This window comes from Cygnus olor, chromosome 14, assembly GCF_009769625.2.
Source record: "Cygnus olor isolate bCygOlo1 chromosome 14, bCygOlo1.pri.v2, whole genome shotgun sequence".
NCBI classification, from domain to species: Eukaryota; Metazoa; Chordata; class Aves; order Anseriformes; family Anatidae; genus Cygnus; species Cygnus olor.
In genome coordinates, this window is record NC_049182.1 from 11,274,721 (window position 1) to 11,299,553 (window position 24,833).

At 45.4% G+C, this 24,833-nt stretch overlaps 1 protein-coding gene across 2 annotated transcripts in view; it reads left to right on the plus strand.

The window, feature by feature from the left end:
- PFDN1 (prefoldin subunit 1) overlaps window positions 1–24,621 on the plus strand; it is a 31,813-nt gene extending 7,192 nt beyond the window's left edge. Inside the window, exons 3-4 of one of the 2 annotated variants that reach the window (XM_040573204.1) lie at window positions 7,850–7,934; window positions 24,401–24,621. In XM_040573204.1, coding sequence (XP_040429138.1) covers window positions 7,850–7,934; window positions 24,401–24,484 — 169 coding nt within the window. In that variant the 3' untranslated portion in view covers window positions 24,485–24,621. Of the gene's footprint in view, window positions 1–1,076; window positions 1,247–7,849; window positions 7,935–24,400 lie in introns of those variants that run through there. The other variant, XM_040573205.1, reaches the window with a different exon arrangement.
- The last annotated feature ends 212 nt before the right edge of the window (window positions 24,622–24,833 follow it).

The window sequence follows — 24,833 nt, forward strand, 5'->3', positions numbered from 1 at the left end:
TAGGTCTGAGCGTCCTTTGAACTAGCCGCCTGCTCTTGTTCAAATCTGAAAGCAGGAAGATTAAATTAATGTCCCCTACTCTGAAACAGTGAAAGTGAAATATGAGGACTCCAGTGCTGTGGGATGTGGTTATATTTTACATAACTATAATGCAGAGATGCAAGAACCCAAAGTGCTTAACTCAGGAATTCTGCAACTACTATCTTGAATTTTTATTTTTGTTTTCTCCAGAACTATTTGCTGAGTTGACAGAATGTTTCAGCCAGTTTAAAATAATAAAAATTGAGGGGAAAACAAACAAACAAACAAACACACAAACAAACGAACAAAAAAACCAACCAAAACCATACATGCTGGGAAGGAATGATTTTCCAAAACAACATAACATCCATCCTTTTCGGTCCACAAATGCTAATTCTAAAACGTTTTGTTTTTAGTGATTAGGAAGCTGTAGTGTGATTGTTTTAGTGCTAGCTAATTTAAATTTAGCATCTAGAAATAGGTCTTTTGACTGAAACAGTTATCTTGCATCTACTTCTGTGCCGTTTGCTGTGTTGGTTTCTTTGATGTTCTGTTGATTTTTATAGCAGGATTTGTGGTATGCAGGAGTGAAGGCTGTGTTATTGAAGAACCATAAATGGACAGCTGGGTCTTCATTCTCACTCTAGCATTTCAAAAGGAAGATCCTTTTATGTCTGTATTCTCACTTCTGATTTTGTGTGCCCAGGAGGAGAGACAAAGCATTTTTTTTCTTGCATCTGGGGATGGATTTGCCTTTCAAGAGAGATGTGTCCTGATTTTGTTGGCTTTCCTATGTAGGTTCTTAGTGAAGGGCTGCTGTTGAGTAGTGTAAATATAAGTTTGCAGAGTGCAGCAGTGTTTCCATGTCACTTCGTTTACCACTACAAAATTCATCTTTCTTATCACTGAAGTTTTACCAATAGAAAAACTTTTTTTTTTTTTTAAATAGAAATGTCTTTAGAATTGGTTGACAAAGACGTTTGTGTTCGAGCTAACTTTTGCTTGCTTCTGTTTTCCTAAGTGCCTATTCATTTGCTGTTTTTTGTTTGTTTTAGCTGTTCTTCCTTAGAAATTTGGGACATTGTTGAAAATACTGGATGCTTTAGAAGTGGATGTGGACATCCTGTTGTTGGAGGGAATGGCTTCTGTTTACTGCAGCTTGCAACTTTTGAATTTGGTACAAAATAAACTGCAAAAAATCGATTTGAAGTGCATATGTTAGTAGGTACGTTGTACTCGTTTCAGTTTCCTTTGCTTAAACAAGCTACAGGTCGCCTTTGCTACATACTAAAACTTACTATAAAACAAAAATAGAAGATAAAATTACTAAACTAGAGATATAGTGAGGAAAAACTATTCGTGGAGCTTTTACCATCATGAACTGCAGTCATACTTGTGCTGTTTTCCACACGTGGTTTGAATTTCAGATGTTACTCATTCCTGTATAATTAAGAGGAGTCATTTTTTTAAAATTCCATTTATCTTGAATGAGCATTCAGAAAGAATGGATGTTGTCCTTTAAAAGCTGACCACGGTAGTATTTGATTATTTTTGGTTGTGCTATATTTAATCCACACTTAGAGGTATATTCCTTTTTTTTTTTTTTTTCTTTTTTTTTAAAGAACCAAGTATGAACAATGGTATAATTCTACCATCTAGTTAAGTGTCTGGCAATGCAGAAACTGCTGTTTATGAGCTGTGTTACTATCTTCATTTGAGGTAATGTAATACGCTGTAGCTATTGACACATTTTTCCTCCCCTTCCCCCTCCTCCCCCCCCCCCAAAAAAAGTGAAAAGTCAATGTAAACACGGCCTGAGGTGCAGAACAAAAGCCGTTGCCCCTCAGCTGGACAAGATGTGTGTTGAGTCAGACTGGGGGGAGTTTAGAGGAAAACCAACAGCGGGGCATTTTGTTTTCCTTTAGCTCCTTAAAGCAAATAGGTTTATGGCTTACAAATGTTCGTCTGAGTAAAAGTTACGCTTGTTGTGGCCTATGTAAGACTTTGGGCTGCTGCCAGTGCTGCTAATCCCGTCTCTGTGTGTTCCCGTGCTGTCGGGCCGAGTTCGCACAGGTACTGCTGCCTGCCTGCGATTCCGCTAGCATGCTTCTGCTGCGTCTCTCTCCCAGGTGTCCCCTGGGACCTGGTGCATGTACGTCTCTCCGGGTGCAGCGGTGAACCCTAAGCTGCTGCTTCTAGAATGTGTTCGTATACGATCCTCCCAATATAAGCTGTGGCGTTTGTTTTGCTTTATGTTACATGCCACTTTGGCGAGGGGAAGGGGGATAGTTGCATTTTAGCTGGATTAAGTGACCTAGTGAGACAACTGAGCGTTGAAATAAAAGCAAACGTAGGAAGAGCTTCAGCTGGTATGTTCCAAGTGAGCCTGTTCAGAAGCTACTTAAGGATTCTGATCTGTTGAATGGGAAATTCAAATCAGACTGAAAAATGTGAAGCCCTTAGACATGAAGGGTGGCAGCACCGACTATAATTAGTCATGGCTTTCCTTTTTTGAATTTGCTTGCTTGTCTGATTTGGAACTGGGTAATTCATCTAGGATGACTAAAACTGGAATTTGCTGTGGTCTAAGCAGTGCCTGTTATGAACTGCATGGGGAATCATTTATAGTAACGTAAGCAGACCCCGGGAGAGTAAAATGGGACTTCTGGGTGCTTGCAATTGTGAACAGCCGGTTCTTGTTCAATCAAGCCAGATTGCTTGGGATCAGCTCATTGGAAGCCTCTCTTTCATTGGCTTTGAACAGTACTTAAAATGCATTAATCTCCTACTGAGTGTGCTCAAAGCTTGAACAGCAGTGCAAGTTCAGAATTAAAAAGCGTCTTTAAATAGACAAGGGCATGACTGGGCTTAGCCCAACTTTTCACATGGAGCAGCCTAATGAAAAGGCTTGGTTTCAAGGAGCAGGATTCTACCTACAAGCAACTGTGCAGTGTTGCAACGTGTCATGTTAGTTTCCTTTAGAAGTACAAGAAACATGTTAATATTGCAGCTTTGTACAAAGTTGCTAGTTTTTTTCTGTATCGTAGCAAGTTTCTGTATTGTGTTTTCCAGATTCAATGGGAACTGTAAAGCTGAAGTTGTAATGACCCTTTCTGGGAGCTGGAAACCAGAATGAATGGACTTCTAGTTGTGTCATTCATTGTTATTCTGGCAAAATAGTAACTGGAGCTTTCCTACCAGTCAAACTGCCTCTCTCCAAAATGAGGTGTAGGGATATATATCAATACGAGGCAGTGGAAAAGCTGTTTTTACCCTGGTGCCCCACGCAGGTTCTGGCCGTGAGCGCAGCAGACCAAAGCAGGATGAGGAGCTTTGCAGCCTGCCGTGTTGCTCCTTCCCTGCTGGTGCTGGGGCTGTGCCCTCGTGCTGCTTGGCCTGAGCCCCAGTGCGGGGCTGACATGTGCAGGGCAGTTGAATGCTCAGACCGTGGCCACTGGAGTGATTTCCTGAGCAAAATGTTAGTGCCAGCCCTGCAGGTCCTTAACGTGGCTCCCGTGGGACGACTGCCTCTTGCACCCACAGGCTGTCCTGTTCTTTCCTCGCTTAGAAACACCTAAAGTGTGTTACCTAGGCAAAATATGAAGAGGAGTGCTTGCATCTGGGACAGATGCCTGACACCAAAAGTTTCAGACATATGGGTTGAAGGTTGATGTTGCAAGTAATTGAAAATAGGGGTTCTTAATGGAAAATCTTCACTATGAGCATTGCTGTTACTCCACCTTTAACAACTTTAATAACTTGTATGTCATAGTAAAGGCTGGCTTGTGCTGAACAAACATCTCCATAACCTCATTCATTAGGGGATGAATATTTCAATATCTAATATTATGTTTTAAAGTCAAATAAACAGTACATTTTGGTGCAAACAAACTGAGTTATGGAATTACTTACACCCTATGAACATCACTTTGTGGGTGTGTACGTGTGACACAAAGGAGCAGACAGATGAAGCTAACAGCATTGCTGACCCGTGTAACTAGACCCCGAAGGCCATTTTGGCCAGGGTGTGAGGGAGTGCTGTATAAACACTAACAAGTGGGACTTCATATCTAGAGATTTTAAACTGGGAAGGGTGAGAGATTTCTTCAGAGGGAAACAAGCATCTAGTCCCATAGTGTTATAAATTACTTGCTGTGGCTTAGAGAAACAAAAAGCCCGATGTGGAGCTAGCAGAGGACTCTAGGAAAGAAAATAGAAGCAAGAGGGAATATTTAGAGTGAGGTTTCTCTTTCAGTTCCCTTGTGCTCTATTTTTGTTCCATGCATTGCTCTTTAACAACCAGTAATCACTGGGATACCAGATCACGTAGATACAACTAGTTCAAAAATACTTCACTGTGTTACAGAGCTGTTCGTGTTGGCAGCCCAGATCTGGCTGAACACTGCTGTCCTCGAGGACCCCAGTCCATAACTTTCTTCTCTGATTTTCATTGTTTGGTTTTGGGCTTTTACTTCTCTGTGTGGGTGCTGGATATATCGCAAAGTATCTGGAGTAGAACATATTCTGCTCTGTTATTAGCCATCCCTTTAAAATGAGTGACCAAATGAGACTTGGTGAATCTGTTCCTTATGACCCAGATATTCTTGGTATTATTTAACAACAGTGAAAAAGCTCATGTGGAGATGATTGTTGTCAAGCTTTGCAATTAATTTGCTATGTTGTTGAATGCTTTGTTCTGAGTCATCATTTCATGTTTGATATTGTACGTGTCATGTTCAACAGGCCTGTTTGGTGTGTGCTGTGAAGCTTCTGTCTGTATCTAAGCAAGAAAAGCTTCGTTTCTGTAGGAGGGCACAAGTGACCACAGTTGCCTGGAAGATTTTTGCTGCTTGTCTTCTGTGGACTATCAGTACTTAAGTCATCCCAAATCAGGGTACAAGCTCTGAGAGCTTGGAGCCTCTTACGATGGACTTGTTGTAGAATGGTCCGTGGAGGAAGTTCTTGAGTGGTGGCATGCATCCAGTGAGTACCTGAAGTTACTGTGTTTGAAAGTCTTCTTCACAAACTCAGGAAGAGCTAAATTCTTAAAGCCTCCCATGGTCCTTTCATGAGTTTAAAAATGCATAAATAACCAAATCTTACAGAACAGTGCAACAGTGATAGTGCCTTATTTTTCTGGGTTGGTGAGAAAAAAATGATCAAGTTGGTGTTTTAGTCAGAGTAACCAGAATAGTGAAATCCAGGTTAAACTTAAACTCTGGTTTATTACAAGTGCCCTGTGGTACTTCTTACCTAAAGATCAGAACACGTACTGTGTTTTTCCGATTGCTGCTGTAAGCCCCCGTATTTCCTTTGGTAAAAACTTTGGCTGAGATCTTCATCGTGTGTATTGCAAGCTCGAAGCTAAAACACTGATGAGCTCTTTGAGTCCATACAACGTTGGAAAGTGAAGCCACGGATTTAAATAGTTACCTGTGCATGTGGCTTTATAGCTTCCACTTTGAAAATGTGGCCTTTGACAGCTTGTGGTGCGCTACCTGTAAGCGTTAGGTTGAGGGCTTGAGGGTCTTGGGGCAGGAAATTAAAATGCATGACTTGAACTGCAACTAATGACAAACTTTTGAAGGATGCTGCTGTCTGAGACTTTTGGTCTGCTTCTGAGCCAGCTCGTGAACTGACACAGGTTCCAGTCCACTATTTTATGGCTCAGTAAAATTGGAGTAGTATTTGTGTCCAACTGCCCGCTTCGATCTCGCCAGTGCTAACTTCAGCCATCCCATTTTAATTTGCTGTTGCAAGTCTGTGAGAGCGTTGCAGGAGGCTGGGAGGGAGGTTATTTTCCCAGATGACTGCTGTTGACATTTGTAGCACAAGAGTGAAGTCAGCCACTCGTTTGTTCAAAGTGCCTGTAACCTTTGTAAGCCTGCAGGGATCACTTCAGTGTCACGTAGCCCTTCAGAGATCTTCCCAGCTGCAGCATGAGGAAAATTGATCAAGCTGTATCAGTTAAATTTGTTAGTTAGGCTGGAGGCTTCACTGGAACTAAGACTGTTGATACTGCTCTACAGTTTGGGGAAGCTGATGAGGAGGTATTCCCTTCTTCTTTGCCCATCTTGAGTTTTAATTTACAACGTGTTGTACCTAACCACAGTTCTGCTCTCAGGCATTTCAGGAATGGATGTGACAGGCAGTTCTCTTTTTTGCTGTTGTGGTGCTGATGCAGAGTAGTCTGTTTTTCAAGCCAAGCAGCAGATACCATTTATATTCAAAGAACATTGTCCAGGCTCTGAGCAAACCCATTAATAATATCATTTGTTGTGGGACCAAATACCAAATGATCGCAGACTCTTCTGTAGTAGACAAGGAATGCATTCTGATTTTGCAGTGTCTAAAGCTGTTCACGTTAACTGTTCAGGCATGAGCTCGTGTCACCTGGCAAGATGACATTGACCCAAACACCCAGCACTGCTGGGGGGAGACCTTGACCTCACTGGTATGACACATGGAGGCTCCTCCTAAATCCCCTGAGGGACTTTCTAAGTAGGGAAGGGGCTGATCTCCAGCTTGCACATTCTTTATGTCTGGAAGGAGGAAAGGCAACCATAGAGGGTTCCTAAAATTCGTCTGAACTTAGTTGTCCTTTACTTCTTTGCGGGATGCCAGTGCCACGTGCTTGAGAGGTGCTTTGGGTGCTGTTGGTTCTTCTGGGCAAGTCAGGCAGCTTTTGCATGCTGTCCAATAGAACACTGTGACTGAGATGTTACAGATGCATCTTTCAAATCCCTTTGGCAATTAAAATGCAGAACAAATAGACACTAGTGGCTGAAATAGCAGTTAAACAACCCTTTCCAACCCTGTAGAGAAACACTGAATTTAGAAAACATGGGAAATTGGAGTTCAGTGAGGGTACATGTTAAAGCTAAGCCCTGAGCAGTAGGAGCTGCGAAAGTTCAAGTGAAGACAGGCAAACCATGTCTCTTTGTTTCTGGTGAAAGCACCTTGCCTTGTAGAAAGCTTTGTTTTTATGGTACAGGTTCATTTAGCTTGCAAGCACTAAAATGGTGATGTATGGCTTTTACCTGATGAAAGAGGCCTCCTTGATTATATTTCTATACTATTACATATAAGACTGTCATTGGTGAAAATGTCTGTGATTGATACTTTGTAAGAAAGAAAGACTCCCGTTGCTAGTTGTATGCAAAAACTGCTTTCAAAGTATTCAAGGACACTGAATTGTAGAGGGTGATCTGTGTCCATCCATTTTCTTCCTCCAGAATAATGGCTGAGATCAGTGAGCAAACCTTAAAGGCCAGCCCGGTGACATGGCAGTTGTTGCAGTCACAGAATCATAGAAATATAGAATGGCTTGGGTTGGAAGGGACCTTGAAGACCATCCAGTTCCAGCCCCCCTGCCATAGGCAGGGATGCCACCCACCAGATCAGGTTGTCATGTTGCCTGACTGCTTGCATCATGTTTGCCCAATGGGTTGGTGTTTCAATGGTATGCTGTATGTATTTTTCAAATGTTAAGACCTATTATGAAGGTAGAAGGTTGGTAAGTATTGTAGGGTTGATGAACAGAAAGAAAATCTGGAGTCTGTTAATTTAACAGTGAAGATTTTTATTTGGGGTTATTAAATAATTATCATTTTTAGTAGCTGATTACCACTGTTCTGCAGCTGATTTTTTTGAACCTTTTGGGCAGTCTATCATGGTTGTTTCTTCTGTCTCTGTACAGAACATGCAGGTTGAGAATGGGAATACTTTGCAGAGGTTATTGCAGTTTAACTTGGTGCACAGCTAGGTGTACAATAGTTAGATGTGTAAAAAAAATCCAACATTTGTTTGTCTGTTTTTCCACTTGTAGGTTTATTCTTCAGTCTAAAGGAGTGATTCATAATCAACTCTTAGAAAAACAGAGAATAGCAGAAGAGAAAATTAAGGAATTAGAGGTAAGTTTCTGGCAAGTAAAGATGATGGAAGTAAGATATTGAAGGTCAGCAAAATTCTATCTGTTACATTGCTTGTTTCTATCTAGAACTGTTCATTCTCAAGGATCATAACTGGGGGGGAACAAGGAGCTGTTAACAAGTAACTTACAATAATTCGTATCACTTGGTTTCTTTGATATGTCTACAAACTCATACAGAAAACTTCATACAAACTTCATACAGAAAAAGCAGATAAAGTTGATTGTTCACTCTGTGTCCTGATATGCAAACGGGAGGTGAGGGTTTCAAATGAAATTAGTAGGAGTTACGTTTAAAACTAGCTAGAGGATATTTACGTGGTTATTTGCAGCAGATAGGTGATATGAAACTCTTTGCTAGTGCTGTGGATACTAGAAGTTTACATTGGTTTAGGATAATTGCTCAAATTCAAGGAAGGGAAATCCTTTGAGCATTACCAAATATGTAGAAATTGCATCCTGCTCAGGAAGTCTGTGAGCTAAATATGTCTGGAGGCTGGGAAAGTATCAGGAGGAAGTACCACGTATGCCTGCCCTTTTCTTACACTCTTCCCTAGGCATCTACTTGTGGCTGCTGTTGAAGACTGGATGCTAGGGAAGATGGGACCTAGTTTTTATGATGTGGTCAGAGCACTTTGGTGTTCTTAAGGCAGAGAAGAATATCTGGGATATATAAAGTAGTGTCTGCACAAGTTCCAGCTGTTTGAACAAGTTATCTAGTGAATCTTGAGTATCTTCTAGTGGCTACAAGTTCAGTTTACACTTCTTTGGAGAAGGGCTTCAGACCGTTCTTTTCCAAGGCCAAGGTTATTTTTTTTCTTGTTGCCCCTAAAATAGAATTAATGTAAAAACTCCATTCCTTAGCTTTTGGGGAATGACAGAAAGCAAAGACTGATTTGAGTTAAGCTGCTTGTCTAATCTGTTAGTGTTTTGAAGAAGGTGAGTGTGCAGACCAGGTAAGTAGGGGCAAGCAGCAATAGGCAGTAGGTACTCAAACAGGACTGTGCAGTTCTGTCTCCGTTGTCTCCTACTTACATTACAGCAAAAGTGAAATTGTATTTTTAAAATTTCTTCTTAAAACTAAGCTTGTCTGGGGAGCTGTATGGCAAACATGTCACCGCATGCCGTGTTGCCTGTTGTGTTTTTTGTGGTAGATATTAAGGGGTTTTGTGTTTCTGGTGGCCAGAACCATTTCAACACAGGGAAAACAAGTACTCCATGGATACGCCATGTATGTCAGGTCGCATTAATGCATACAAGGCACAGTCCTTTATGTGCTTACGTGATAAAAGTGATTGTATCCTGGCTAATCTGGAACCATTCCAGACACCAGTGGCTTTGAATAAAACCAGCTCTGCAAGTGAAGTTGGAGAACTTCATAGCAGCATGCCTGCATTTGGAACTGAGTGGAGTGTGCTTGACAGTTTTTGGCTTCTTTCCCCTTCAGCTGTGCATCTCAGTTTCTTCCTGTTCCTGGTGGGGAATGATCTTACCTCCTGAACTTTCAGATTGCTGACTTTAGAATGGATGGAATTCTCCCCAAATTATAACCTTTGTCGTTCTTATGTGCAGCCTCAGAGATGGTTGCTACGCAGATGTGTTTTTCCTACGTTGTAGCTCCCTGTTGCCTCAGGTCTCTGGTTATGGTCACTGAATTGCAGTTCCCAGCAACAGTGACCCTCTCAAAAGGTGGTAGGGAGTGTGAAGGTGGTTGCTGCATGGATTGTTTTGGTTTGTTTTCTGTTTAACCATAGATAGGAGGGCTCAGATTGCTAGGTCCTTCATCAAATCCATCTTTTAACTACTGTTTCCAGCTGTCGGGCACGTTTGTGTAAAGGATATTCCTTAGACTTGGGATTCCCTCAGGAAGAGGATAAAAGTGACAGCTGCTGGAAACTAAGATTTCAGGGGAAATACCTGAGTCCAAGTTAAGAGAGTGCTTATCGCAGGAGTAGGGGATTTTGCTGTCCTGAAAACAAGTTGTGACAGAAGCAGGAAAGAATGTGAAACTTTGTGACCTTGTGCTTCCACTACATCATTGTAAAATAAATATCAGAACAAGATAACCAGATTAAAACATCGCTCCATCAGTTATTAACGCTGGAAAGATTTTAAAGCTTAAGTTTATTTTTTATATTGTTAATTACCTTATCACTCATATAGCTCACTTTGCATGGTTGAATGAAGCTGGCCAGAGTAATCCTCTGGTATCCGCACAGTGTAGCTGACCCGGTTACTCTTGTAGTGTGAGCTTGAGATAATTATGCACTGTGATTGTAGAGCTGTTGCCAAGGTGTTGTGAAACATGCATTTTTCATACAAACCTGAATGTCAGAAATGCTGTCACCGCTAGCTCGGTTCTGTTTCTGGAGGAGCACAGCACAGAAATCTCAGCTCACAGCTAAGCTCTTCTGTAAATCTGTCCAGCTGCGTAGTAAGGAGAACTCCTAAGTACTGGCCGTTTATGAAGACATGTGCTTTAATCTGCTTCAGAGACATGAGCTGGATTTTGCGACATTCACAGTTGTCAAAATGAACTATGAAAACAGAAAAGGGTTTTGCCTTTGGTTTGAAAGCTTTCCTTCTCTTTCCTCAGATGTTTTCTACTGCAATCAATGACTGAAGTTACTCTCTTTACCTTATTCCTTTCTGCTGGGTTTCTCTGCTGTTCAAGTGTTGCATTGTCTCTTTTATGGCAGCATCACAGATGAGTGTGATACTGCTGGTTTGATCCTTCCTGCAGCTCCTTGCACAGCAAAGCAGCAGGGAGAACCCAAACTGTCTTTGTATAGAGCTGTGAAAAAAGACTTAAAAGACTTTGCTGGAATATGCGCTCAGTGTACTTTGTGAGGGGAACTGTGTCACCGTGTCTCTGGAAATGCCCAAAGAGGTATAGATATGTACAAATAAGGGGGTAAACGTGTAGTCCGTCAGTTAATCTGCAGAAAAAAGCAGGGTAGCTTTCCCCTTTTCCTTCAAGGTAAGGTATGAATGTGTGCATATATATTCATTTAGCAAACTTAACTTCACAACTTTTGTATAATCCTTTGGAATCTAAATAAACTGCCTAGGCTTGCTTGCAAAATGCACATGCTTGCCTAAAGGCTATGCCAGTGAAGCTTCCAAAAGCCTTGGATCTTGCAGAGATTGATGGCATAGACTCATGCACTCGCATGGGAAGCTTTCTGCTTAGCCATAGCGATTGGTTTTTTCCAGTCCTGATACTATCAAATTCTTGTTGTGTTTCACAGTACAAGGGGTATGTGCTAAATCTATTTTGAAAGCATTCTAAAGGGATGAGCACAGACTCTTTTTAGCTCAGCAATGTTTGTGCAGTATTAAGAGAAAAACCAAGTAATGTTTTTCTTCCCTTGTTTTTAAGGAAACACGATATGTGAGGGGTGGAACAATGCTTTGTTTCAGGAAATGTTATCCGTTTCCACTGTAGGGCTAGATGGATTCTGTTTTTAAATGTGGCATTTTAAAAAGAACAAACTCTGATACTATAAAGACATGGAAAATTGATTCTTCATTAGGGGTGGAGAAAGTGATTATTGCTGTGCGTTTTCTCTGATAATATCTGATAATCCCCCTCTCTCCTGCTATATTGAGCATGTTTAGTTGTCAGGCGTTGTCAGACTAAATTTCTAAAAATAACAAATAAGGGGGAGGCTGTGCTGGGCAGCTTTGACTGTGTGTCACTGAATTTAGCTCCTTCATGCAAAGGGCAACAGCAACCTGCAGCTTTTTTGTGGAATTGGATATCGGTTTTAAAGCTCTGACCGTAATATTGTTGTGTGCCTGTTCCCCATGCAATTTTTTTACACGTGTGTATGGAGACTGAATATTTAATGCTGTGGAGCTAAAGTTGGTTTCTTCTTTGTCTGTCTGAAGTTGAAAATATAGAGGTAAAAGGTACACCCAAGTGCTAGATCTCTAATTCAGAAATTCTTCCATTGATCCCTACAATGTCATGTCCAGTTGTCTCATCCCACACACGGAACTTTTTTGCTCTTGTTCATGATGAAGAAAAAATACTCTGCTCTCAAACGCCACGATGCTTCTCATGTAAATGCTTGGATGGTTTTGTAGGGTTGTTTCCTGGTAAAGTCAAAATGTCACCGAATTACAGTGCCGTTTGGTGATCAGATGTCGGAGTTAACAACGGTTCTTCCCCAGCGCGGCCTGGATGCCAACTTGCTTGTGCTGGGCAGCCCTTTCTCTAACCCTGTTCTCTGGGAGCTTTAAGATGGCCTTGCTGCAGCCCCGGGGCATAGCGGCAGCGCTCCTTTTCTCAGTGAGCGGTGCAGGGTGTCTCTGCTGGCTGCCATGCTGATGTTTTTGTGCCCTGGGGGAACAGAGATTTAAGTGGGCAAGGTGTGGCTGAGGAGAAATGCCGGAGTCTGGGAGCTGGTGCCTCTTCTTCCCTGAGCATGTATGGCTGGGATGGACTTGCTCCAAATGGCCAAGTGTCTTACATTTACTCCTAAAGCAGTTCTCTGGACGGTCCTTTGGTTTTTTTTATACTAAAGCTGACAACGTGGAGGCCAATTCTGAGGGTAGCTTTAAAGATGTGAAAACAAGATTTATGGTACATTTTGCAGACCACTATGCAGCCATCAGATGGTAGCAATTGTTAGGCCCTTCCCAGGTTAGACCGATTTCTTCCTGGGATTTGCAGCACAGAGGCTCTCACCCTCGTGGTTGGCATGGGATAGGCCAGTGCCCAGGAGCATGTGGTGGGCTTTTTAACTAAATAGGGGAAAATAAGGAATGGTCCTGTTTGCTTTGGAGAGAAACTTCAAGAATTAGCCCTCTGTGCTTTAGCCTAGAGCAGATTTTACCTTGGATGAGTATATTTTTCTCTCATTCCATTGCTGGCATACAGGCATGTACCTAGGACATGATTTAAACATATGTTGTCACAGAAGCAGCCCCTGACTTCTAAGGACAACCCTAAGTGTGTGTACAGAAGAGGTCAAACCCTGACCTGGTGTCAGTGCTTTTGGCTTTACGGCCTCATCTGCTTTAAGGAAGTTTGGCATGCTTTTATCACTGTTGCTTCATACAGGAGCCAAGCCGGAACAGTCCCTGGCACGGTTTGTGCACCACGTCCATGCAAACTGGGAGCTCAGCTGCAGTTGTAGCTTGCAAACATACAAAATTTGCCTAGCACAGGTGGTTTGCTATTTTGGGGCATTGCTGTGGAGCAGATCCAATTTTTATTTTCTTAAGCTGATTGTCCTGGAAGATATTGAATTTGTTGCCCCCTCCCCCCCGTCCCTCTTATCAAACTTTACAGTGTTTGGTGCCTGGGAGTTTGGAGTGGTCGTATCTTCTCTTGTCCCTGAATCACACCTTGGAGTTTCATTAGCTTTCCCTGGCCGTCAGGAGGCCTTGAGTCCGGATGCTCACCACCGACAAGAGAAAAAGAAATGCTTTCAGAAGGTCACTTATTCCTACACATTATCTTCTCCCTCTGCTTGCTGTATAGGGAGGCTGGGCACCTGACGGTGTTGGACAGACAGTATAGAAGTGAATTAAACTTATATGATTAACATTTGGGCTTGCATAGATCTTCTAGGAGGAAGCTGTGGGAGCTCTGCAAATTGTGGAGGTTGGTGTATAATAAATGAGCAGCAGAGCCTCACCAGGCTTTGGATGGCCAAGGCGGCATTTATCTGGGCCATTTTGTTTTGGGTGCTGACTTTTGGGCTTGGTGATGTTTCTGGGAAATATATTTCACCTTGACCTTGTTGGCTGTTGACATCCAGGCCTTTACATTTACAGTGCAGGAGGAGAATCTGCATTCTCATTTCCAGTTCTGAAAGGGGAAATACTTGGAGCAATGAGTAAAATAGGCCTTAAAATAATAATAAGGTGAAAAGGTTGAGAGTGTAATGGACACAGAGCTAGCTAACACTCCAGGGACAAAGCCATACTTTATGGAGAATCCCTCTCGGCTGGGACCATACAAAGTTAAGGTAAATACTTGGGCATAGTTAATGCTCCACTAATTGTTTCTGTCCCCTAAATTGCTTCTGCTGGTGATAGTACGAATAGTATGCTTGTTTCTTGCTCTTGAGGCCATGGATGAATCTGAGTGATGACTTAATTGTTTAAAGCACACATTTGGTCTTGCAGTCATTTGTGGAAAGTGAAAACAGTACGAGGATCATTTTCTTCCAGCCTAATTTACGTGTACTTTATGCTGTTTTTCTTTTATCCAGACCACATAATTTCACTCTCATCCCAGACAAATGTAAGTGAATTGTTTGCAGTTAGCATCCTCTGGCTTTACGTGGGAACAAACACTCTGGTAATTGCAAGAAAGGTGTATTCTTTTTTTTTTTTTTTTTTAAACACTGGACCTGATTCCTATGTTAGGTTTGTTAGATGAAGATCAAATAAGCAATTTTCAAAGCAGAACATACTTAAGCTTGTACTGTGTTAATTAGTGCACAAGTCACTGGTTGCACAATGCTAAGTAGTAACCTTTCAGATATAGAAACAGAAAATCATCACATTTGAGAGGGAATTCCCAGCTCTCTTGAAAGGATCTTCCACTGGTTTAGACGTGGGATGGCTTATGAAAGCTCAACATCTCACCATATTTTTGTGAAGAGTGACTCGTATTTCTAACATAACATGTGTATGATACACGTTCACAGGGCTGGATTTTTCATTTGGAGCAATGACTCACAGCAAAACATTTTCAAACTCCACAATTTTTGCAAGGAACTAGTTAATTAGTGATTATTTGTTACTCTCCACTGCACTGCAGCTTGCAGATCAAGCACACAAAGTGGCTGAGAGGGCAAAGGCCTCAACAAGGGCGAACTGGAATTTGGCAACTCCTCCTCCCCCCCCCTTTAATTTTAGGTGGATAATTGTAGCTTTTAAAAGCAGGAGAATAATGAACATGAATGTTGATTGTTTACTTTTAAATCCTTCAAAGCTTACTTGTAGAGATGCTTTCAAAATACGTTCATCCTAGAAGTTCAGGATTTTTGGTTTTGCTCTGACAAAAAAAACTAACGGAAAAAGCTTTTCAAAGTAAAATTTGCCAATACACTAGCATTTCTTTGTAATTAGGGAAAAGTGAAGAACATTACGCATTAACAGAAAAATAAACCACCTTCTGTCTAAATGGTTTGTCCATCCAGGAGCCTACATTTAGTCATCTGGGTCTGAAAGTTGCTTGTTTCCTCTGATTAGTGTTAAACTGCTCTTATGAATACACTGAAATCATTTGAACACAAAATTGATAGATAAGTCTTTCTTTGTCGTTTTAAATCGGGGTCTGATTCATTGTCAAAGCTTTCCTTTGTACTTATGGCTGCGGAAGTATCCAAAGCAATGAGGATAGCTGGATGTGGGTCCCTCCGAATTCCTCTTCGTGTGAGTAATAGTTAGTCACAAAACCAGTGCCGCTGCACTTGCCTGAGTCACCAGGCCCATGCAGTCCGTGCTGTCCTTTGTACCAGGCAATTCTGTGGCTCTGGGGAGGGGGATTATCTGTATCTGGCACCCCCATCCCCCCCGTCTTGCCTGGGGAGAACAGGAAGCCATTATTTGGAAAGCGTGCTCCTACGTGTGAGAGACCTGACCCAGCCCTGAGTCAGCTTTGCAAAACCACACCTTGCTTGCTGGGTACGCAGGGAGGTTGTCACGACTTCCTGCTGGCCATGGGCCACCGCCTGGTTTACTTTTCTAATCTGCCTGAAAATGTATTCCTAGTGGGGATGTGGCAATGCCCGCTCTGTCTGTGAGGCAGACAAGTCCAAGGGTGTCCAAATTGGCTGGGCGAGGGGATGATGGTTAGTTGGGAGTTTACATCTTCTTGTTGCTCTCTGAGTCTTTGAAATTTGCAGAAGTAATTTTATGTCAAAAAATGGCCTGATTTGGCCTGAGCTGTAAGATCTGGATGAAAGATACGGCATGATTTTACAAGAGTCACAGTGCTAGGAGATGCTCTGATCAGCCATACTGACTCTGCAGGAGTATGGAAACCCAAGCACAAAATTAAGGAACTTAGCACGTTTTGCAAGAGGCAGTTTGGTGAGGGACATTTCCGTGCAGAAAGTGGGGATTTTCAGAATCTGGGTAAGTTTTGCCTCCGTAAATTCTCTGTATTTGACCTGACTCTGCTGTCATGAGTCTGGTCAGGCGTATTGCATTGGGCTTGAAACAACATGCCTCTGAAACTCTGCTCTAAATGGGTAACTTTTCCAAGAAGACGTATCCTAAAGGGAGTCTTCTGAGTTGATAATGTATTTCTTGCTGCCACCTACTGAAATGTTCCCAGTTAGCTTTCTTTTGTAGTAAACGTCAGGCTAGGGTGCAGAAGTTCACTGGAACAATCTGTCACTTCCCATTTGTGGAAAGCACCTGTCTCCACCTCTAATTAATACGCTGTCATGTGGCTGACATGACAGTTAATGTGAAGCATGCTCCAACATGGGCTGGGGCTTTGGTACAGAAAGACTGCTCTGCAAGTGTGTTCTCCTGCCCGTTACTTTGCCCCATCTTCTCTCGAAGGGTTGCCTCCTTAGTACCATGTCTGGAAAGTAGTGAATGCTTTTCCAAACTAGTTTTTTTCAGAGTATGTTCCTCATTGTCTCAAAGCACTATAATAATGATGTTGGAAGCCCTTCTGGTAGTACTGTAGGTAGGATCGGTACATGATGAAGGCAGATTAGCACCAGCAATTCTTTAGGCAGGAGCTTCTAAAGATCCTCCGGAGTTGGCAGGTACACTTGTTATGCTAGGTCTCCTTTCTACCTGGGACAGCCTCTGCTCTCAATTGTAATCCAGATGGCTTTGAAGTGACCAAGAGTCCCCATTGCCTTCTGGAATGAGTGGCTAAGGGAAAACCCAGGGATGTGAATCATCACTTCTCCTCCTAGGTGAATGGCATCATCGTGCTTCTGTCAGCAGCTGTCATCAGAAACTAGCTGTACTCCCTTCCTATTGCAATTCGCTCTTGAGCAAACTGTAGGCAACTTCCTGAGAGCAATAACCGTGCTTGGAAAGTCTTGAAGAGTATCTAAATATTTGGTGGTTGCTGTAGTGTGTAATTCCCAATGTGTACATGTGCTGCGCTGGGTGAGGAGCGGTGCTGGGTGGACCCAGCAGGGTGTGGGACTCACCCACCCAGCCCTGTCAGTGGTGCCCACTGTATGGTAGTTTCTCCCAAAGCAGGAATAGCTGGCTGCTGTTTAGCACGTCTACCTCTTTACCTTTTCTGAGTTTCAAATGGAAATCACATTAAACAAAGTGCACGTCTTAGGCACGCCATCTTCAGTGATTTGAGGCTGACCAAAATATCTGACGTGCCACAGCATGTGGTGATGGCTCAGCGTGCTGTTCTCTGGCGGGAGGTATTTGGGTGATTCCAACCATCCTAGCAAGAGCAGTGGCCCTTGAGTAAGAGAGATGTGCTGCTGCCGCTGCCTGGCCCCCCGTGTGCTGGCAGCACAGCTCTCTTCCCTCTTGGGAAGATCCCTCTACAGATGAGCGTGTGCACCCAGCTCTGTCTGGGGATCTACTTATCACTTTCCCAAAGAGTGCACACACAGAGCCCATGAGGAATGCCAAAAATGACCTGGGTTAACTTTGGGAGATACAGAAACTTTAGGCTAGCAGGTTTATTGAGGCTGTCCCAAGATGAGTTATATCAAGGCTCCTATTTGAAGCACTGCATCATGCCTGAAGACTCTGCGGCATTCCTCCACAACAGCCTTCTGAGCGCGGGAGCGGCATGCCAGCAGCTGAGCGTGCTGCAGGCCACAGGGAGGTCTTCTCTAGAAAGGAACCTGCCAACTTGTTTCATCCTCACAAGTTAGGGATTGCAGAAAAGTTGTTTTTTTTTTTTTTTTTTTAACCTGAAATGAGGAGGCATGTTCCAATACCAGATCCTTAAATTTCCATGGAGACATTTTTGTTTGGGTTCATGCACTTCGCATTTGTGTTTGCAGGCCAGGGGTGGAAACAGTTGTGTTTTTTTGTTGCTGAGGTGAAGAGAAAAAAGTAGAATTTAAAGAGCAAAAGGAATAGGAATTGAATGATAAGCCGCTGTTCGAAAAAGGAAGTTCACATGTGAGTGCTAGGCATTATGCAACGTGAGTAGACTTTGGCTGCTATGTATTGGTTTCTTGCTGAGAACAGAAGTGCTGTGCTGTCTTTCGGAGCTGAGCACGCCTGCCTTGGAACACTGCACTGAATTACCCACCCTGGACAATGCTTAGAAGGTGTGCTGGTGTGGCCAACGCTGACAGACTCTGAAGACAGAGGTGTCTAAATCACAGCGTTGTGGGAATACATGGCCTTGATCATCTAAATCCAGTCCATGAGGAGCTGAATAATAGCTTTTTCTTGCTGTGGAATTTGTGGATGCTGGCTCTTTAATCTGCCAGGAATGCACAGCCTGGATGTGTCATTGTGCCTCTCAACAAAGGCTTGGTTTCTTGCAGCGTGATGCAACACCAGTGGAGGTGGGAAGTTCACGCAGTGTCAGAAGGTCACCAGCTATGTCTGTTAACCGGAGCTCCTGTCGTTCTTCGGGGTTGTGACCTGCAGGTTTATTTGCATTAAATCTATTATTTCCGCAGCAGCTGCTGAGAGCAAATAGCGCAGAGCTGATCGGGGAGCGTGCTGGCAGCAGGTTACCTGTGACAGGGAGTGAAGTACGAGGGCGAGCCGTGGCACTGGGTAATAGCAGCAGCAAGAATTTATGGCATCATTTTCACTTCACGCATAATCACTAGGGCATAGACTCATTCCTCTTCTGCACATCAGTGAGAAGCACGAGCAGCAGATGAAGGTTTGGGGGTGTTGCCTTACCTAGTTTGTGACTGAGGCCGCTCAAGGTGATGCTTTCAAGCGCTTGCGCGTTGTCCCCAGGAGAGGCACAGGGGTCACCAGGCTGAGCGTGGCCCTGGGCGGCTGCCAGGAGTCACGGGGCCGCCTGTGAGCTGCGGGTGGCCTCCTTGGGGTCACAGTGGGCATCCAGTGAAGCAACTGCCCAGCAGGAGGGCTGCTGTGGATGCTAGCCAGAAGCTGTGCAGTTGTCCTCTCTTCCTTCTGTAGATTCCCCGTGAGCACGACACGCTGTCTGACGTGGCTGTGGCAGAAGCCAGTCATATTTTTGGTTGCATCTTCCTCTGATCCCTCAGCACAGCAAATCCATCCTGCGGGCAAAGCTGCTCATAGGGTTGAGCTGCCCAGTGCCTACGTGTGGCTCAGAGTTTCGGAAGGCTGCAGTAGAGCCTGGAAGTGTGGAATGCTCCCGAGACTTGGGGTGAGGTGAGCAAGGCCAGGCACGGCACCCGCTGCAGTCAGGGAGCGGGAGAGCCTTAGCAGGACTTCTGAGCCACACGTAGGCACTGGGCAGCTCAACCCTATGAGCAGCTTTGCCTGCAGGATGGATTTGCTGTGCTGCCCAAAGAAGTCTTGGCTGTAGTTCCCTGCCCTCCATCGGGGTGCCAGGTAGCCATTAGCATGGCAAACGTGGTTCCAGAAAGAAGATTTAAGAGAAAACATTTCTTCAGGGCTTGTTTTCAGACATCAGCAGGCCTGTGACTTGTTTTGCTTCCAGCCACGGCAGCCCTTCCTGGCTAGGGAAGGGAGCTGTTGTTGGCTACAGGATTGGCTTAAAGAAATTGTTAAACTACAGGCTTGGAGGCATTAACTGCACTGGCTCCTTGTGAGCATCTCTGCCAGTTAAGCAGCCTGTCCTCTAGTCTCCATGCAGCCTAGACCTTGCTAGCCTGTAGCAGGGTGTCTCTCTCAGGTGTTCCAGTGGAGGTGGCAGTGCCCTTCCTGTGTGGGCAAGCAGCAGGGAAGGAGCGGGGTTGAGAGGCTGTCACCCCAAATAATGGGTGAGGTGAGAAGGGGTGAATAACAGCCCGTGGTATGGCCAAGTGCAGGTGCCAGAGTTTGTCCTGTGCTGGAGCTGTTTAGATTTCAGTGTGCATAATGAGCATGCTACGTGCTTGGAAACTTGTAACTGCAAATCGTGTTACCTTCCTACATGTGTTCAGCTGCCTTCAAGGCAGCCTCCTGCTTCAGGTCCTTGCTCCTGCAGCAAAGAGGCTTCTGGCATGCCAATGGTGGTTGCAACCTCAGGTCATTCCTCCCTGCGTGGGAGCTGTTGGAACTGGTGATCAGGGGCAGCACAGTGAAAACAAAGTGATATTATGAAACCTTGAAAACAGCGGGGAGGCAGAGGCAGGCTGGTGAGCGCAGGAACCCCGGGGGCTTTTGGTGCTATGTGAATTGCGTGCTGAGTGGGGAGCGCTTGTTGGCTGCCCTGGCTGAGTGCTTCAGCGTGGCAGAGGGGTCTCCAGAAGCTATGCCTCTTCAGCAACACTCAAGAAGTGTATTTTCCAGTGAACCGTAGAATCACAGAATGGTTTGCGTTGGAAGGGACCTTAAAGATCATCCAATTCCAGCCCCCTGCCATGGGCAGGGACACCTTCCACTAGACCAGGTTGCTCAAAGCCTCATCCAACCTGGCTTAAACCCATGACAGTTGTGAACCAGAACTGGCAACTTCACATCGTTCTGCCATGCTCCTTTTATTTCCTCCTTAGCTCGTTTGCCACGCTTTTCTTGTAACTGCTGGTGAGATGCCAGCTTCACTGCAGAGCGTGGTGGTGGTTGTTGCAGGCCATGGATGTAGGCTTTTCTGAGAGCAAGACGGCGTGTGTCACCTTTACCTACTGGCTTTCCAAAGCAAGTCTCCTTTCTCAGTCCCACCCTGAGGCTCCATGACTCAGGCAGTCGTGTGTCTTTCTGTTTTGGGTAACCACTTTGTCTTGCCAAAGGCACACGGGAGCTTGTAGGCTGGCTGGCTGGGTGTTTTTCGCGTGTTAGAAGGCAGTTTCTGGCTGTAGTGGTGTGGATGCAGATAAGAGCTCTGAATCTGCAGTGTGCATGTTTTGAAGCTTCCGAAGTCAGCAGCTTTCCATGCATACACCATGCAGGGCCAGTGTGCTGCCATGGCCAGGTCAGGCTCCGGACTGGTGAGCGCTGGGGTTAACATGCTGGGGAAGGAGTCTCTCAGCAGCCTTTGATTTTGTTAGGGACCAAAATTAGCAGTACAGTTCTGGCATCGCACTGGAAATGTGCTTCTAACTGCACTTGCCTTGGCACATGCAACAGAGGATTACTACTTGGAGCGCTAAATGCTTCTTCACAGGAAAATATACGCAGCTCATCAAGTGAAGAGCTACAGCCTAGCAGCCGCAGGCTGGCCCAGTGCTTTGAGTCAGATGCCTGAGGGCTGCAGGTCAACAGCAAGTTCGGAGAGTCTTGGAGGTGGGGTTTTGGGAGGCCGCAGATGGTGTTTCTTGTGCAGGCAGCAGTTACTGCCAGCCCAGCAGATCTGGCAGGACTGGAACAGCCTCAAGGATGACTTCAGAGCTGCGCTGAAAGCCCCATTACTTGGTTTTCTCAGAGCTGGTGTGACGAGGCAGAATATGTGTCAGCTGGGCTTGCTCACAGTGCTGCTCCCCGGGAAGGAGTATCAGATAGACACAGAGTTTCCTGTCTAGACCCCAGTAATTGTGGTGAGGAGGGTTTTGCATGTAAGTTCCTGCTCTTTCTCCTGTGATTACCTAAGCAGAAACCAGGCTGCAGCTTCTCAGGAAGGAACACCTTGCTCCTGCCACACGCACTGGAAAATGTCGTGATAGTCTGCCTCTCACCCTCCTTTATGTGGGCCATTGGTCCAAGTGAGAGCCAGCTGCTGTGCTGGCTCTGGCGCTGCACGCTGCCGGCCTGGAGAACAGCTTAGAAAGTTTTCAGACTCCAAACTGTGGGTGCAGCATTTCCTTTACCTGCCCCAGCATTTCAAGATGATCTCTTGAAATGTCTCTTTCCTGGTGGGCATAGGTGGAGAACGGAGAGGATAAAAAGTCTGTTTTGTAGACTAATATAAAAAATGTTTTGAATACATAGAAATCAGCTCTACGGAAGCTGCTCTCTTCCTATAGCCGGCAGAGCAAGGAGGCTGCAGCTCTGGGAGCTTCCTCTGAGCGCAGACCCATGCAGCTTTTCTATGACGTGTCTCCCCTCCCAACCTTCACATTCAGTTCCCTAGATGTGAAATCCATCAACGTCTTCCAGGAGCAGCATGAGAACGCAGCGGTAGTTGCAGAAGTCCTGCCCTGCTAGAGCGTCAGCACTGTGCTGGGAAGTCATTAGCAGTGGTAACCCACAAGGTGCTTCCTCTCCCACCAGTTTCCTGAAAAGCAGCTCTAAAAAGCAAGAGGGATCCCATGTGTCGGGGGACCATGGGAGAGAGAGATGAGGAGCCCTTTACCCTACCCGTGGCCTTGGCTTTTGTTAACAACCTTTACTATTTAAATAAAAGTCCTTCAGCATTTAGAAATGGGACTGGAAGGGATGTCCTCACAGCTTGGGAATTTGCCAGGCACGCAGAAGTGTCGCTGTAGGGTCAGCTGTGAGAGGATGGATGCAGAGTGATGGCAGCAGTGCCCTACCATGTGCTAATGGATTTTCCTTCTGCATTGTGCATCCCAGCTCTGTGTTCTTGCAAGAGTCGTTCAGGAAACTGTCGGGAGCATTGGCTTGGCATTTTTTGCAATCTGGCAAAAATGTGGCTCACCTCCAACCCCCCCACCTTTGCCCACAGCCGTCGGGAGTGTGCTGCTCATCGAAGGCCAGCGTGTGCTTTTGGTGGCCTTGTGTACCCTGTTTCCACACCACACCTGAGCTACAGGGTGCTGGTCTGCTTCACCAAGGCAGTGGCTGGGGGTGAGAACCCCAGAGCAACATGTGTTTTAGCCCTTTTGTTTTCCCCCTCTGCAGTTCCCCATGCATGGCTGAGCAGTGTTGAGGACCTCCCGTATCCGCCGTAGCTGTTCTTAGTTTTCATAGAATCATTCAGATTGGGAAAGACCGCTAAGATCATCTAGTTCAACCTTTAACCTAGTACTGACAAGTCCACCACTAAGCCATGCTACCAAGTTCTACCTCTACACGTTTCTTGAAGACCTCCAGGGATGGCGACTCAACCACTTCCCTGAGCAGCCCCTTCCAACGCCGCAAAACACTTGGAGTAAAGGAGTTTCTCCTAATATCCAACCCAAACCTCCCCGGTGCAACTTGAGGCCGTTTCCCCTCCTCTCATCACTTGGACAAGCTTTGGTGGGATCGGGAGGTCATTCCTATCATACTGGGTTCCTCTGCCTGTGTTTGTAGAGGTGATTCAGTGGAGCCTGGGACAGGATGCTCAAGGCTGAGGCTCAGCCTGCTGTGATGTAAGAATAATCCTGCCCGTGTTTATTGGTACCTCGCTCAGCCTCAAGACGGACCTGTACCAAGCTCCCCGGGCCAGTGTGAAGGAGCATTAGCTTAGGCTGGGGCTGTAACCACCACGGGGGGGGCTGTGCTGGGAGCATCACGTCACAGTAGTCCCCAAGGGGCTTTGCTGAGGCAAGGACCGTCGTGCTGCGGTTGCATGGGCAGCCAGCCCTGTACCGGCATGGCCTGTGTGCAGGCAGGTGCAGCCTGTGACGCCCGGCATGTGGCTGGGCAGGTTGTTGTGCGGCCAGTCTGGAAGGTGCTGGTTGAGCCCTCCGCGAGCCCACCGCCGGGGAGCCTGCCTCAGGCTTCCCCCCAGCCCATCACCAAGCAGCTGGAGCGGTGCTTTCCCTGCGCCCAGCAGTAAAGTCCGGTAGCACGTGGACGGGAATGCTTTCTGTGGGCCTGGCATCCGTGGGAGACTGTTGTGTCTGTTGTTTGGAAACCCAGAGAAAATAGTCAAGGGAGCCAATTGCAGATTTTTCCAGTCACCTAGGAGAACCCAGACTAGCAGGAAAAAATGCTGCATGTTGAATTCCTATCTTGGGATGCACAGCTTCGGTCTGCTTCCCTGCCAAGCTTGGACTAATTAAAGATGATTAAAGAAACACATTTTGTGATGATGGCAGGGAATTTCTGAACATGCGGCAGATAGAAAAGAGGGTCTGGTTTCTGAAAACACCCGGCTGGGAAAAAAGAGCCTCTTTTAACCTGAGTGTGAAAGGGTTCTAATGTTGGTTGCTGATAGCATAAGCAGGCTCCAGCATACTAATTTATCTCTGGGCTCCAAACATTATGGGGTGTGATTTCCTTTTCTTCATCGCATTAATGTCACACACTTTGTGCAGCTCTGCTGTTGAAATAGTCCCACAACTCTGAGGAGAAGGTTTCAGAGGGAACAGAATTCAAGCTCTGTGTAAACATTGCCCAGGCAAAAAAGATTCAGTATTAACACTTCCAGGATGCCTCTGGAAATGAAAACAACTCTCGCTCCTGGGGAAGCACGCCGTGTTGCGTGCGCCCTCAGCAGGCTGCTGGGGGCTCTGCCCTGATCGTCTCCCTGTGCTGCTGGTGCCAGGCTGGACATTAACTCTCCTCTGGGTTTCTGCCTTGCAGCAGAAGAAGTCGTACCTGGAACGAAGCGTGAAGGAAGCAGAAGATAACATCAGAGAAATGCTGATGGCCCGGAGGGCGCAGTAGCTGCGTGGTTCCCATGGGGCCACAGGCAGGCCTGTAGCACCCTCTGGGTGATGCTGGGCAGCTCTGCCGGCGCTGCTCACCACTGCCTGTCTACACGATGGCTGTTACTTGGCAGTTTTAATAAACTCTACCACAAAGCCTGTGTTAGCTCATTCTCTCTGCCTTCTGCCTCTGCGTTGCGCAGCAGCTGCCTTCCCTGCTGGAGTTTGAAGTAGATAGTAATAGGGCTTGGGGTGGGTGTCCTCGGGGGAATCCTGCTTTCCTCGCACCCCTGGCAGACACGGGGTGCTGCTGGCTCTGGGCGTGCGAAAGCACTCCTTGCATTGTGTGGCTGCAGTCAAGCTCATGA